Here is a 15,094-nt window from a genome sequence, read left to right on the forward strand (position 1 = left end):
AATATCTCGAATAGAAGACGCGCGATTGTCCATATAGCCGGAATCGATGAGTCTGCGGACATTATGCACCGTTCCTATGCCCAATTTGACTGATCGAACGAGCCCAAAGTTGGCGGGGCCCATGACCAAGGACACCTTGGTTATGCAGTTGCGTGAACCACGGCTGTTATTGAACGAGGTGAAATCGAATCTGGCTAGGCCATACAACAGAGGCAATGACTCGTGTCGGATCTGTCGGCACACCAACAGGAGAGCGAATACGCCTAAATCGCGTCGCCTGTATATCTGCTTGCGTCTCCGCGTAGCTTGCCGGATTTGACTTGCGAAGATACCGACAGTTTGTCCTGAAAATACATGCTTGTAAATATTGTCGCGAAGCTCCGCGGGAAGTCGAAGAAACCGGGATTCGCGTTGATTTGATTGCGTTCTGGGATATCGTTAGCTCAAATCAGTGAAGACCTTGGGCTCGTCCTTACTTGCGCTCGCGTAGCCGCTCGGCAACGCTCTGCGACTGAGTGAGATTCATGATTAAGAAGGATAGGACGCCCAAATTTCAGTCCTGGCACGGGTTGTGTGAGTAGGTGAAGCTGCGCAAGGGCGGTGAGCGCTGCTATCACTATCCAGGGTCCAACGCTCCGTTTGCTCGTGCAGAGGAGCTCACCTCTTACTAAATATAACCTCAAGATCGTTATGTCCAAAATACAATCGCAGAGCTCTCACAGCCAAGTCAGGGCTCATACTGAGTAGCCCAAATATAGAAGTCTGTTGGATATGCACCCGCTGTAGGGAAGGCAACAGATGCCTATAATTGGTGGCAGAGGGGGCACCCTGTTGGAGTCCTATAGCTAAGCGTTTTGCAAGCCTCGGTTCTACTTTGATTGCTCTGATTGCTTGGCAGATATCTGGTCCCAGTTCGTAGGCGGCCGCCATGCAGTTGTAGTAGAGTGTCAGGTCAAAGGTGACCAGCTCGTTGAAGGTAGGTGTCGCTTCTTCTCTGATATGTCTACAAGTCATCAGAAGAGAGATGATCTGCTGGTGTCTTGGAATTCCGTTACGTTGAAGGAGATATGTGCCTCCAAGTAAATCAGTGGATTTTGGTTGTACATGGATAGTCTCGTTGGTGAAGGCATGCTCGTAAATCATGACTCGAATCTCGGCTGGCAAACGAAGAAATGGCGGTGTGTAGGGGGCATTCTGATCACTTCCATCGTAAGCCTGATATCTATACAGCTTAGTACGGCTTACATTGTATCGATTTGACGATGGCTATGTGTAGCGAGGCTCAAGCGACCCAGACTTCCAGCTACATCGTCGTCCATGATGTACAGATCACAAAGAGAGAGAAAGTTTCTTTAATGTTTTCCGATATGAAGTCGCGGTGACAAAGATTAATGTATGTGTGTGTCGAAAGATCAGATGGTCTCGAGAGATGGGCGGCACAGCCGGTGATAAGCTAGCGCCATCTGGTATCTCCGGCGGCGCGTCTCGAGATTTTTGGCGCGTCCAATTTTCGTCATCGCAGTTGCGCGTGACTGCACAACCCTCGACTATTGCGCGCCGCTCGCTGTTAAACATGGGTAATGCAAAGCGCATGAGTGAGATGTTCGCATCGTCGGCCGAGAAAGACGCCAACACCACGACGGTGACTGCGAGCCCGCCGTACTCGAGCGAAGGACCTACCCTTCCCATCATTGGGGCACCTGAGGACGCACCGGCAGCTGGCAAGAAGCGAAAGGCGCAAGATAAGATCAATGGAACAGGCTCGAAGAAGCCATCGCAACCACCATCTCCTCCCACGATCCATCCCTCTCTCTACGAGCCATGGACACGGCTGCCTACCGAGCTGCGCAAGCTCCCCGAAATCCAGAAGCGCATGCGAGCCACACAGAACATCGTACCCGTCGTCTTCTCGAAGAATCAGAACATCAAATCCGGTATCAACAGGTTGAAGACATATTTGGGCGCGTACAAAGACCCAGCGTCTACAATCGAGATGCCGGAAGCTCTGAAAGAGGATGATATGATCATAGCCGTTTCTGCACAGGGTGAGGGCACAACAAAATTAGTAGGCATCGTCGATATGGTTCGGCGCATCGTAGCGCCGAGTGGTGGAGAGGACGATAAACATGGGAAAGACGAGGCATGGTGGATGTATACAATGCTCACGAGCGTCGAGGTTGACCGAGAGATGAAAACTTCAAGGCCCACGGATAAGGGCGACGCGGACGTCGAAAAGGCACAGAGCACACAGAAGAAAGATGAAATGTCAAATGAGAACAACACGATGAAGAGGAGGAAAATACCCGTGCTAACAGTTTGGATGACCAAGAAGCGGATAGCCGCGTTCGGGAATGTCTTTGGAGAGCAGACATTCGCTGTGAAGCTGCTATCACAAGACTCTGACTGAATGCCACGCGACGAAGCAATCGAAATTTTAAGAAGCCGCTTGCGCTGCGGGTATGCCACCGTCAGAACTTTGGACGACCTCGACTCGCTCGATCCAATACAACCGATTGACGGCTCTGCCCGCCTTGCCCGCCTCGCCCTCTTTGAACCGACCGCATATAGCACATACCACAGCGGGCCCGCCAGCCGCCAACATGAAGGCAGCGTCCTCTGCATCTTCTATCTGAAATCGCCGACGGTTCTTCCCCGGCTCCATCTTATCGTACAAGTTGTCCATCGCAGCATGTAAACGAGGGAGTTCCAGGACTGCATCACTTCCAGAGTAGGTGTAGACCGTGTTACCCACCCATTTTCGTGGAACGGGCGTGCTCAGGGGATAATGGGCGCTCTTGAGGACGACACTGTATGGGTTATCTGCCGAATTCGCTGCCATGTTCGACGGAAAAAGATACTTGTCGGGAAAGAATTGCGCTGCCGACAAAGCAACTTATAGGCAACGACATACGTGTTAGCACACGCCTCATGACCTAGTCACGGCAGCTCAGCAAACTTTAAAATGGCAACTAATTGGCATCGGTTTATCAATACGATGTGTCTATCAACTTCCACTTTACGTTGGCCAAATCTTGGACCCGATGGCGACCGAGGTGTACACAGTATCTACCGACCTCAGACCCAAAGCATTTGTCCTGATGACACTGATTCGCCCCATGCCACCCTCCCCATTTCCCTCTCCTACCTCCTCCCCCTGGCAGGGTGAGCCACTCGGCGTGTGGGCACACGAGCTTCCATCGGCTAGTTTCCTCCGACTTCGGATGTTACAACTCCGAGACTCCATGCGTGCTGCCGGCGACGTCTCAGCTGCGATAGCTATCATCACGCCGGGAACCTATAAGCTGGTAAATGGTGGGCCGGCTAGCGACAATGAGCCGCTTTCTGATTTCGGTGTCCTAGCTGGGATGGAGATGAAGGATGGGGTACAGTACGAGAGGCTGTACTGGGTCGAGCTGGCAGAATATCACGCTGGTATGTGAGCCTACGGGCCACATGCATGTACCTCGTGAAGTTGTCATGTGATCTCCAATACCCTAAGAATACAATTCATTACTTGGAGCAAGCGTTATCTCAATAAAAACACAAAATACCGCAAGCCACCCCAAGCCACCCCAACACACAACAGACATGCCCTCACGCATCATCCCCATAACCAACACCCCCCTCCCATACCCCCCACCGCCGAAGCCTCCGCGCCCGCGCATAAGCCAATACGTCCTGATGCGCACCACTTGCTCCGTCTGGCCTCTCCAGATGGTCCCACAGCATTCCTGGGTCGGCAACGCAATCCAAGTTTTTGATTGCTGGAGCAGAGCAAAAGATGCGATGAACAGAGCAGAGACCGACGCAGGCTTATGGGGCTGTACTACGCGTAGGGTGAGGGCGACGTACTCAGCGGATGGTGGGTATGAGGACTGGAGCTCGAATTCGACGGTTGGATTGGTTGAGGCAAACGATGGGACGTGGGACTTGTGGTGGATTAGAGAGGTTGAATTTGGGGGATGATAGATGGATATATGGTTAGATGCATGAGTGTTTGGTTGGCAACTTTAGGTTGTCGTAGCAGGCTTTAATTACATTGCTTTTGTTGGAAAGCTGGTGGGGGTTGCTATCAACTATGGTTTTATCGGGAACCACTGACTGAACACTCCTTTCGGGTCATATTTCTTCTTGAGTGTTTTCAGCTTGGGGAGACTGGACCCGTAGATAGCAGTGTTCGTCTCGTCGCCAAAGGCGAAGTTAGCATAGCTGCGCATCTTATGAGCACTGATTCGTTTCGATCGTGGCAGTAGAAACTTACGTGGGATCATTCTTGGGATTATCGCTCCTTGTCCAAAGCGCCCTGACTTTGCTTCCAAATTCTAGGGCTTCGGTATCGAGGCTAGCATCATCATACCACGGTATGACGATAGCCTGCGAGAACGCATCCCTCCTAAGTGCTTCATTCATTGCTGCCGAGCCGACGGGTGCCGACATGGCCTTGGTCAAGTTGTAGCGCTCGATGAGGACGGCGGAGTTCGGACCTTTGGCCTGGAAGCCTTTGTAAAGCTCCCAGATTTCGGGCCACTTCTGCGCGTTCATGCCCGTGATGGTGGAGCTGTACGACGGCTTGCGACCACCGCGAGTGCAAAATCCGATGTTGGCATCGTTCCAGTGATCGTACGTAGTGATAGCGCTGGACTCAGAAATGGGGCCGATGTCGTAGAAAGGGGCGAAAGCCTCGCGTCCTGTTTCGTTCGTGCCTTTACGAAGTAATCCAGTGACGAGGATAGAAGGCTCGTTGAGCGGCTCCCCACTAGAGGTCAGTACAAGGTACACTCGCTGTTGGGGCGTAAGAGGGAGGTCTTCAACCGCTTGCGCAACCTGCTCGAGCTTGTCGGGTGAAAAGAAAAGGTTGTTGATGTATGCTGTGCGATCCTCTTTAGTGGCAGGCGTTGCCTTGACGGTTGCTGAAACGACGATTCCGAAATTGGGTCCTGCTCCCCGAAGTGCCCAGAACAGTTCCGGATGAGACGTGGCTGACGCGGTAAGTATTTCGCCTGAGGCAATGATCACTCGCATGGAGATGATGTTGTCGACTCCGAATCCGACCTCGCCCATGAGATTACCATAACCGCCACCGAGCATCGCACCTAGAGCGCCAACGCAGTTACAGTTTCCGGTAATGATCAATGCGCCTGCAGCATTCGCTGCAGCAATCGTGTCTCCGATGCTTGCACCGCCACCGATAGTGGCGGTCTTCTTGTCTGCAGCGACAACGACTTTGTTGAGATTGGCAAGGTCGATCAGGACACCCCATTTCCCCAAGTTGAAAGTCTTTCCCCATCCGATGCCGCCATTCTGTGCAAGGAACGGTATCCCAGTTTTCGTACAGTATTTGACCTTTTCGTTGGATTAGCATCGACGATCCGTTGTACCGGCAATTTGGTCGAGGCTGAACTTACTATACTTGCTACATCCTTTTCGGTTTTCACCCTGACGACCACAGATGGAAGGGGAGCATTGTAGTCACTCCATCGTGCTCGAGCCTCAACGTTGACCGAAGATGGTGACGAAACCAAAGTCTTCAGGTCCTTGGCGACCGTCTGTCGTACAGCAAGTGCAGAAACAGCCACTGCAAAAGAAACCAGTAGTGACAAGACCCTCATGTTTGCGGTACCGAGCGAATAGGTAACGGCCCAACGGGCTTTTTAATTGACATCAAACTTCCTCGGCCACCTGCATGGTGGCAGAGAATGCCCGGACCCCAACTTGTCAAGTGTGTAGGGCGAGTGATTTGTCGTCCCAGTAGACAGCTCTAGTCGACAAACAGGATGCAACCAGCGTCCCTGCATACTAAACCCGCGCTGGGTTAGGTATAGTCACCGAAGCGGTTATCTGCCGTGCTCGTTCGCCATCGACCCGGTTACCGCGGGCGCAGCCGCATTCGGTTATATGTCCCCCGACGGCCCCATACGCGTCGGCGCTCATCGGACCCAAGACCCGTGCGTTACCCCAAGGTGCACCAACACAATGCTTCCATGCATGACCTCCGCAAGAATTAGCGACCTATGTCGAGAGCATGACGTTGGTTGTGTTCCTTGGGCGGCTCCGTCCTTGTGCACGTGGGTTAGATTCCGGGTGGTAGCAAACCACCTATCGAAAGATTCGGAAGGTGACAGCGCCGCATATACAGGGTCTTCGTGGTGTGCTGTCGGCGGCATGCAAGATATATTTCGCCGATGGACTTGGCATTCCGCAGTGGTATGGATAAGAGACCGAGAGGATTGCCTAGGTATTTCGCGAGAAGGATGCGAATCCAAGCAAAGTAAAACATATATTTCGCCGAGTAGCCCTGGATGCTACCTTGAGCAACCTGTTCTGAGATATATACCGAGCGGAGTATCGTAGGATTCGCGGTTCAATATGCTAATACCGGCGCTTCTTGTTTGCACCGAGGTGAACATTCATCCCAATGTCTGGTGAATCGTGATTTCCTTTGTGATACCGCGCTTGCCTAGCGTTGAGGCGTCTTCGGGAGGCGTAGAAGGAGCTTCAGACCGCGCCGTCAGCTCTGCGTAGCATTAGTGGAGCACTTTACGGGACGCCATGCATTACGTACCGATCTCGTCAATCTCCTGGTATGGCTTGCGTACCAACTTGCCGCCAAACGTAGTACTTTTCGTGGTGCCGTTCAGCGCGAATGAGCCAAAACCGTGACCTGATGATCCGTATCCGTAGCTCGAACCAGTTTGTGTTGCTTCGCGGGGGTAGAAGTAAAACCAAATGGGCCGGAGCGTGGGCAAACAGGCGCAAACAACACCCAAAGATAGTTCAATGTTGGTCCAAAAGAACACCGGTGCTGTGTAATAAATGACGTCGTCGGGATGCTTCAGGTATTCGCCGGCGATCGAGTAAGTCGCCACAACCCGTGTGATGCTGACAGCACATACTCTGTACGACTCAGTTGTCTTGAACACAATGACGTACGAGACGAAATAAGACTTACGCGGCTCCAAGTGAAAGCATTACGATTACAGCTAGCTTCTTCTTGGCCTCCATTCTGACGCTCAAAACCATCGGGATAGGGAGGATAAGGATGACAATGTCTGCGAAGACACCCGTATACTGGTAAGATGGTCAGCCTGGAATCGACGTCGTCATGCTGGGTGAAAGACAGTAGCTTACAAGTAGGGCCAAGAACATTGGCACGGTTTCGACACAGCTATTCCCATAGTACGGTTCAATAAATACTGTTATGGGGTAACAAGTGAATAGATGCGAGAATGTGAAGCTGACGGTCCAGCATACGACATATGCAAGCACGCAGTATACGACGATGCGAAACTTTCGTACGTCAAAGATGTTCTTGTATAACACCAAAATCGACGATTTGACAAGACCTAGTCCGATAACGGAGATCATGTTTAGAGCAAACTTCGTCTAGAGAAGTCAGCAATTGCACTGCTATCAGCAGCTGAGTGTACTTACCTGCTCAAAGAATATCAATCCGGGATCGTCCATGGTGGGCTGGCCTTTTTCATCCAGTGGTTGGTGAGACCCCAAGTAGCCGTGTATCGCAGCTATCAATCGGCGTAAGTTTGCAAAATGCCTTCCAATCGAAACACTTACTAGCTAACTGTAAGGAGCAGCAAGCCATAGATACAGCCTATCGGTGCTCAGTCAGAGGACGAAATTCGTACTGAACCGCTCAAACTTCTCTTACCAAAGCGGCAACCGTGAGAAAGTCGTCCCAACCCACGCGCTTAGCGATCCTTTTTGCCCATAAACGCAAACAAACGAAGACAAATGGCAGTACCATGAAAGCCACGGCCAGGGCGACCATCATACTTTTGGAGTAGTTGTGATACATTTTGACTGTCGCTCCAGAGTAATGTTGGTACAAAAGACTCGCAAATAACCGGACGGTCAACAAATACTTCGCATTGATGCAGACAGGCGAAATATAGGCTGCACCAAGCAACATTGAGCCTCAGGTCCTCTGTTCTCATTTGGCCGACATATCGACAGCGTACCACATCCTAGGGACCCCATGGCTTGCTCGTCACATGTAACCTGCGACCCAACCATAGCCATCCTTTGAGCTTGGCAGGTCTCCAGTAAACGCCCTGTAGGTATTACAGCACCGAGGGTGCCACGCTTGGTCTGTCCCGAGACTGACTAGGATGAAGTAAGGCTGAGAGATTGCAATCACACATCTCTTGAGTCTAAGAATCACCCGAAAGCCCCCAGGACTCTGACATCCCAGTGCTATGAGCATCTTCGCACTGGTCGGACCAACGTAGCTTTTGACCTGCAGGTCGGTGCGTCCTGATACGTCAATTTGGAATATGCGGTGCCCACGGGTTCAGCTGAAATTTGTGCTCCTGGCATGCCACCATGTTGAAGACAAACTCACATACGATGGATGCCCAGCTATCAACTCCAAGGCCGTCCGAAGTATCTGGCTATCCAAGTAGTAAACCGGTAGACCGGCAAACCTGTGTTGTTGTTCTCATGAAGCCGAGAGCCGTGGGGGTGTAGCTGGGGTGTTCCAGACAGGGGTTCGCCGCTCGGGTGAACCTTTCAGGACGGCAGAAGCCGCGCCGCGAAGCCACGGGATGTGCAATGACCCGCTATTATAAGACAGCCTCGGCCAGAACCCATGCGAACTAAAGCTGCGCTGATTTCTCATCTTTCGGTCCATGCGACGTTCTACAGACGCCAGTCGTAAAGAGATCGTAGGTCCTGGACGCTCTTACGGCTTCGTCGCCTCAGAATAGGTATATTGCACAGCATCGCGTGCAGTGCTTATTGCTCTTCGATGTGCTCTTCGAATTTGCTTCTGCTGCTTCGAGTCATCGATGTCGTCGGAGGCTTACTTCCGATAGTCGTGCATGCGAGTCTTATCACGTAGGATCTGGTCCAAAATCACGGACACCGAGGTGTGGCCGCTGTATAAACTCGCCTACAAGAATGAAATATTAAATGGTACCGTCTTCGACAACATGCGTGAAGGCCCTAGTGCGGAACGGGACTGATACTGAGTTTGACGTTCGCAAGCTTTTTTGAATGACCGGAACGATATCTCTGCCGTGTTTGGTCAACTTCCCGTGCGCCTGTCGTGGCCCATTGACGCGTTCTGAGAAGCCAGCTCAGTCAGTCCTAGGACGATCGCACGGCGTCTGCGTGTCGACATGTTGTACCATCTCTCAAACAGCACTAACTTTGGCGTAGGAAGCGATGGTGACACCTGGTTGCTTCTTCGTGATCAATGGTGTATGACGCGTACTGAGGAACGGTGGAAATGTATGCGTCACCCGGTTGGCCCCAGCATCGTCGCTGACAATGTGTTCTATGCATGGCTCGCAAAACCGTGGGGTTCCTGAAACTGACAGCGGTAGGCCATCCATTTGGGTGTGGAGGAGTTGCTGAGGCTTGCAGTGGTTTTTTGGGAGTTCTTAGGCCATTTGGCCCAAACAAGGTGATTTAGCGCGGGCATTACGTCATTGTAATCAATCCACGATAATGCCAGCTAACACAACTTCCATTTGCAGACGCTTCTCAGTGCACATGCGAATCGCTCTAGATCGTACTGTATTCTCTTGTTCTGATGCTTAAGCCCACGAAAAGTGTTCCATGTGCAGATACACATCCCGTTTCCCATCCTTCATGCCACCGATCTGCGCACGAGCAACAGCGTTCGACACATCGCTCTGCATACTCAATGGGCCGCATACCAGTACAGACGTACTTCCACTTCCGTAATCTGCTGCGTCGGAGATGATAGCTGGAAGGTCCGGTCGTTGCGATACATGCTTCGGGGTGAGCGCAATCTGGATGGTGTTTGATGCGGCTTCCTCTGAGCGACGTACATCTGTCGACAACGCTTTCGTCCTTGAGCCAGCACTCGCATTGAAAACTTCGGACTTCTCTTCTAACTCGCTCGGGCTTTCCATGGAACTATCGTGCTCCTCCTCACCGGTGTAGTAGATGTCCACGCTCAATTCGTCACAGCGACATCCGCTTAGCTTGTTCGCTACTAGCTCCAAGACGGCCTGCTCAAACCAATTCCTGGTCAGCGAATCTCTTGTCGCTAGTATCACTTTCATCGCAGGTTTCCTGTTGACATCTTCGTCGCCGTCGCGGTGCGGGTCTGCTGCGCTCACTGCAGCCTGATGCTCATCCTGCCGCAGGAACGCTTCAATTAGCGGCAAAAGCCAGCCAGCACCAGATCCACCAGCAATAGCCACGATACTTTGGCTTGCCGCAACTCTTCTCATGTCTATGCCACTATAAGGGCCATCGAGTAACACCTTTAGGCTTGACTTAGGATGTTGCTGAGCGTGCCTCGCCAAGCGTGCTGTAAAACCTCCCTGCGGTCGAATATAGAAGACAAGTTCGTTCGTACGACAGCGAGTTGCTCCGGGTAGAGAGCATGCTGTAAAAGGATGTGTTGTCATTCCGTGTACACCAAGGCCAAAGACTCTGATGAAATAATGTTGACCCGCTTTCCAAACACCGTTCATCGGAATCGCAATCTTGACAAAGTCGTTTGATACTTTGCTGATCTCAGCCGTTTTGATGCCGTACTGAAAGAACATGCGCATGTGGCTGTGAAGCCAACACAATGTATATATGACGCCTGTTGCGATGAAATAATCCCAGGACGACAGCCGAAAGTCGCAGTGGAGAAAGAAAAACAAGACGAACACCAGGGCCGCGATGAAATGAGTTACTTTGAAGAACTCATAGCTGACGTTCCGAAGGTAGGAGTTGGAAGCGAGTGTCAGCCAGGCCTGGACGATCATCAGCTTTATTCTAGGCATAACCTACATTCCCCACGGGAGGAAGACGGGTTCAGTCACGAACCTGCGCAATGAGAGCGACTACACCGGTCCAATAGCATACGTCCGTATGCCACTCGCTCCCCATAGAGCCTTTCCATACATTGAACACAACGAAGGGGAATGTATGTATCAAAGCAAGCACAAAGCATGCATAGCTGATCCACCGATGGAACAACTGCAGCTTCTCATGCGATACTCCCGTCAACATTGTAATCATATTACTTTTCGTCGACGTCGCCATAATAAAGGGTAGGCAAGCGAGCGACATCCATCCTGTTCGTGTAGCGATCGGTGGTGAGCCTCCGAACGAGATCGGGGGGCTCTTCTGGTTGGGCCAATAGTACGGTCGCGGACCGAGTGTCATACAGACGAAGAAGACTGTGCCTATCGCCCCAAGTATGAGAATGCCGAGTGGTGCGGAGTTCCAGTTCAAAGCCCGGATGCGATATGAGCGGTAGGCGAGGTAGCGAAAGATGGCAAGCAGTTGTCGCACAGCCTTGATCTTTGGGGGAGATTTTCGTACGAGCTTCGAGGTGAGAAAAGGGATGGCGAAGAGAATGATGGTTGCCATGAAGAATGCGAGTGTTGGAAGAGCATACCTGTGGTCGGCTTCGTACCAAAATCTCCAGTACCCTTGCTGCCACTTACAAAGTGTGTCGCTTTTGAGACTGCAGGTGTACTTTCGAGAGGAATGCAGCATAACGGGTTGCGTAAGCCATGGTGTACCATCACTGTGCATGGAATGCATCGACATCATGGTTCAAATTTCGCGTTGTTCGTTCGTGAAGTGGTAGCTTGGTCAAGTCTCAAAGGTCGCCAGTCCGACAGCCGGTCAAGGGTAGCAAGGTTTATTACTTCAAGGACACAATGTGAGACCGATCGCTTTCATTACCTGCTATACTCGTGACTCACATGTTTATATGTTATTTAGGAGTCAGAACGCGGCAGTGGGGCCTATGAGAAGTCGGAACAGGGCACTTCCGGGTGCTCAATTGCAGATACTTGCTCATATTGCGGTATGCTACAGCAAACTCATCACCTATGAACGTGTCTCCGGCAGCGGGAATAAGAGATGCAACTCGTTGCTGACTCCCGAGGCGCACCGACTTTGTTGTTGCCCGGTTAAAGGAAGGGTTGACACACGCTACTCGTATGACTGAGCAAGTTTGCGGTCGTTGTGATTGGCGAAATTGTCCAGCGCATATGAGGTGACGGGATGCTGGTATTTATGCCGCTCAGGATACGTGATGAGTTTTCAACTTCGCAAACGGTTCGTTATTTGTTTTAGTTAGATGCGCGACTCCTGTGCACCTTGAGAGTAGTGACACAAAGCTTCGCGTCAAATGTCTACATGCGGGCTGTGAATAGGAGTGGCACGAGGTACATCAAGGCCACAACACCTCTTCAGGCCTTTGTAACGCTTCCCAACTTTCCCATGAATGCCGCTTCGATAGGAGCTAGTTGAGAGCGCGTCGCAGTCATGCTCGCCATAAGGTAGATGACATTACCCAGTATGCGCGAATGAATCTGTACCTGTGATTCAGAAACATCGTGCAGTAAAGCATCGCGAAAGCCAACTGCTGCCGAGGAAGTGTAACCTAAGTCGCATTAGATAAGAAATATAGAGGAGAAAAGATCGACATACCAGAGCCGGCTTCATCAACGAGCGACACGGCGAGAACAGAGCCCAGAGCATTCACATACTCAACCCTCTGGTGATTTGATACGTTCTCCACGAAAGAACCGGACCACATGCTCCACACACGGTTGCCGCTGCCACGGCTTTCCATCTTGGACTTGCTCTCACATGAGCTCAAATCCAAGTTCCGCTCATGACCCAAGTTCAATTTCTCCATGATATCCAGACTTGTGTTTGCAACGTGGCACCCGACTGCATGAGCGGTATAGCTGTGTCCATGCAAGAGAGCTTCCGATTTCTCGTCGCCCAAGAAAGCCTCGAAAATGGACTGGCTTGCGCTGGTGATCGAAAGCGGTAGTAGACCTCCCGTAAGTAGCTTCGCATTTACACTGATATCGGGATGGATGTCAAGGAATGAGGCGGCAGAGAAGCGTCCCAGACGGTACAAACCAGTGAACACCTCGTCAAACATGACGGGAAGACCAGACCAAGCATTCTCGTCCTTCGGAGATTCCGTAACCCTGGAGCCGTTTGCAAAGTCGTAATGACGGACGACGCGTACTAAGCTCTGCTGGAAGAGTGGGTCCACAAACAGCATACCTCCGGCTCCGAGGACGACAGGCTCTAGTACCAAGGCACCGAACTTCTTGCCTTGCTTCTTGACCAACTCGTCTAGTGTTTTCTCTATGTAGGCCTCGTACTGCGCCGATCTACCCCTGGTAGCGAAGTCGAATATGCCGTCTTGACTCTCAAAGTTCTGAGCTGGACCCAATTCTTCTTCCATGCCCTTGGGTGGTTCAACCACCCATTTGCCATTCTTGAGCTTGAAGGTCGGGTAGTCAAACCAGAAGCCGCGACCACGATACCAGTCGACTTTCTCGTTGAAGACACAAGGTTCGGAGGCATCCATCGCCCCGATCGTGTCTCCGTGGTAGCTGCCTTTGAGTCCAAGGACACCAACGGCCTCTTTTGCGCTATCCCAGCCATAGCGCTTGCTGGAAGCCCGCAGCGCCATCTTTATACCGACTTCTGTCGCCGTGCTTCCGTTGTCTGTGTAGAACACTTTTCTCAAACGAGTCCCACGTGGCGAGCCCGAAAGTATCTTCTCCGCTAGAGTGAGAGCTGGTTCGTGTGTGGCGCCGGCGAACATGACATGACCATAGCGTCCTGCTGCGTATGCTGCTTCCAGTGCTAATCGCGGATTGCCGTGTCCAAGTCCTTGTGTCCACCATGATGCGGAGCCGTCAAATGCTGGGTACAAGGTCTGGTTCTCAGGATGAGGCACCTCTTCATTGCCCTTGTGCTTGACCTGGAAGAAGTCGCCATATGCCGAATCGATTACGAGTATGTCGTTCGCGTTCTTTACATGCTTGTGTTGTGTGAAAGGATGCCAAATCTTGTCCTCTGTTTCATACGGCATAGATCCAAGACGGCTGAGTCGTTGGTCGTGGCGATGAATCAGCTCCTCAGCAAGCGTTCCTACTATCGTACTATCGATTTGCGTATCGTAGTAATTTCGCATTATTTCCGTCTCTTTCTTCGTGCCTGGTTCAACGCCCTGAAGGTTCGGAATCCATTGTAGTTTGTAAGCTGGTATACCCATATCCATGAAATACTTCTTCAGGTAATCCGCGTTCTCATATTCGCTCTTATCGTCGAAACACACAACAGCATCGATATCATATCCTCGCATGATCAGGGATTCCGCAGCTGATATAGTAGAGGCGATGCCACCTAATCGATGGTCGCCTACAAGTACCGCAGGAAGTCGTAGTGGTCGGAAGATATCCGCTTGTGGGGTGCCGGAAGGCCCTGGGCTGAGAACTCCTCCAGCTGTCTCAATGATTGAGAACAGCCGACCCTGATCTAATTTGCCTGCTGCTTTTTGGACAGTCTTGAACACCGTTTGGCTGATGAGCTCATCGCTGGGCTTTGCTAGTTAATCACTATTGGCGAAAGCACAACAATAAAGCTAGAACTCACAATGTGTTCCGAACCTCTTGCCGCAACATGTGGGCTCACAGCTTTGTCGAATTTGAAAAGTGTGGAAACACGCTGGCCAGTGTACTTGTGCACATAGCTAGCGTACAGTCAGCCCTTGAGTCCCAAATATCTGTCGGATCACGCAGCACTACACTGACCTATCGTCGGCTTCATCAGCTGGGCCTGTAGATACAGGCTTTACATATTGTACTTTGTAAGGCCCGTGGCGTAACGGCGGTGTCCTGCTCTTGAGGCTTGCCCTACCGAAATGGGCACCCAGGAGCGTCGAGAAAACTGTCTTGCCAACTCCCGTGTTGGCACCATAGACCTGAACAGCAATCGCATTCTTCCACAACCCTCCTGGCACCTTCGCCATTTCTTTAGGAGTCCAGGTAGTCGTGAGTTGAGGGAGGTGCTATGGTAGATGGCTGCATGCTGTCCAATGCGGAGAGTGCGCTAGTGGTTCCGCGTCCACACCGACGCTAAACATGCAGGTACAAATGTAATGAGTCAAGCCGCATCTCCGACGGCATCGAGGGGTCAGCTTATGCGGTCTTTTAGCTAATGAGTATGTTTTTACTTTTGACAGCTTTCGACCACGCGGATAGCCGCGGCAGACCCCACGCTTCCTTCCCGCTTTCCGCTGATCCTACCACGCCAGCCATTTGGTCAGCTCCACACC

General features: G+C 51.6%; 4 protein-coding genes across 4 annotated transcripts; 1 reads left to right on the top strand and 3 right to left on the bottom strand.

The window, feature by feature from the left end:
- Positions 1-1,573: 1,573 nt before the first annotated feature.
- J4E93_007973 (uncharacterized protein) lies at positions 1,574-2,407 on the top strand (the record flags this gene model as incomplete). The annotated part of the gene is made up of 1 exon (XM_049345876.1): positions 1,574-2,407. One exon carries the CDS (start codon positions 1,574-1,576, stop codon positions 2,405-2,407), a length of 834 nt encoding a protein of 277 aa, XP_049196809.1.
- Positions 2,408-4,076: 1,669 nt separating this feature from the next.
- On the bottom strand, positions 4,077-5,609 carry J4E93_007974 (uncharacterized protein; the record flags this gene model as incomplete). The annotated part of the gene is made up of 3 exons (XM_049345877.1): positions 4,077-4,209; positions 4,262-5,343; positions 5,406-5,609. 3 exons carry the CDS (start codon positions 5,607-5,609, stop codon positions 4,077-4,079), a joined length of 1,419 nt encoding a protein of 472 aa, XP_049196810.1.
- A 3,948-nt stretch (positions 5,610-9,557) lies between these two features.
- J4E93_007975 (uncharacterized protein) lies at positions 9,558-10,550 on the bottom strand (the record flags this gene model as incomplete). The annotated part of the gene is made up of 2 exons (XM_049345878.1): positions 9,558-10,108; positions 10,463-10,550. The coding sequence occupies 2 exons, from the start codon at positions 10,548-10,550 to the stop codon at positions 9,558-9,560; spliced, it is 639 nt and encodes a 212-aa protein (XP_049196811.1).
- A 1,838-nt stretch (positions 10,551-12,388) lies between these two features.
- J4E93_007976 (uncharacterized protein) lies at positions 12,389-14,788 on the bottom strand (the record flags this gene model as incomplete). The annotated part of the gene is made up of 2 exons (XM_049345879.1): positions 12,389-14,359; positions 14,780-14,788. The coding sequence occupies 2 exons, from the start codon at positions 14,786-14,788 to the stop codon at positions 12,389-12,391; spliced, it is 1,980 nt and encodes a 659-aa protein (XP_049196812.1).
- Positions 14,789-15,094: the final 306 nt, after the last annotated feature.

This window comes from Alternaria ventricosa (genome assembly GCF_023758065.1).
Source record: "Alternaria ventricosa strain BMP 2768 chromosome Unknown scaffold_15, whole genome shotgun sequence".
Lineage (NCBI taxonomy): Eukaryota > Fungi > Ascomycota > Dothideomycetes > Pleosporales > Pleosporaceae > Alternaria > Alternaria ventricosa.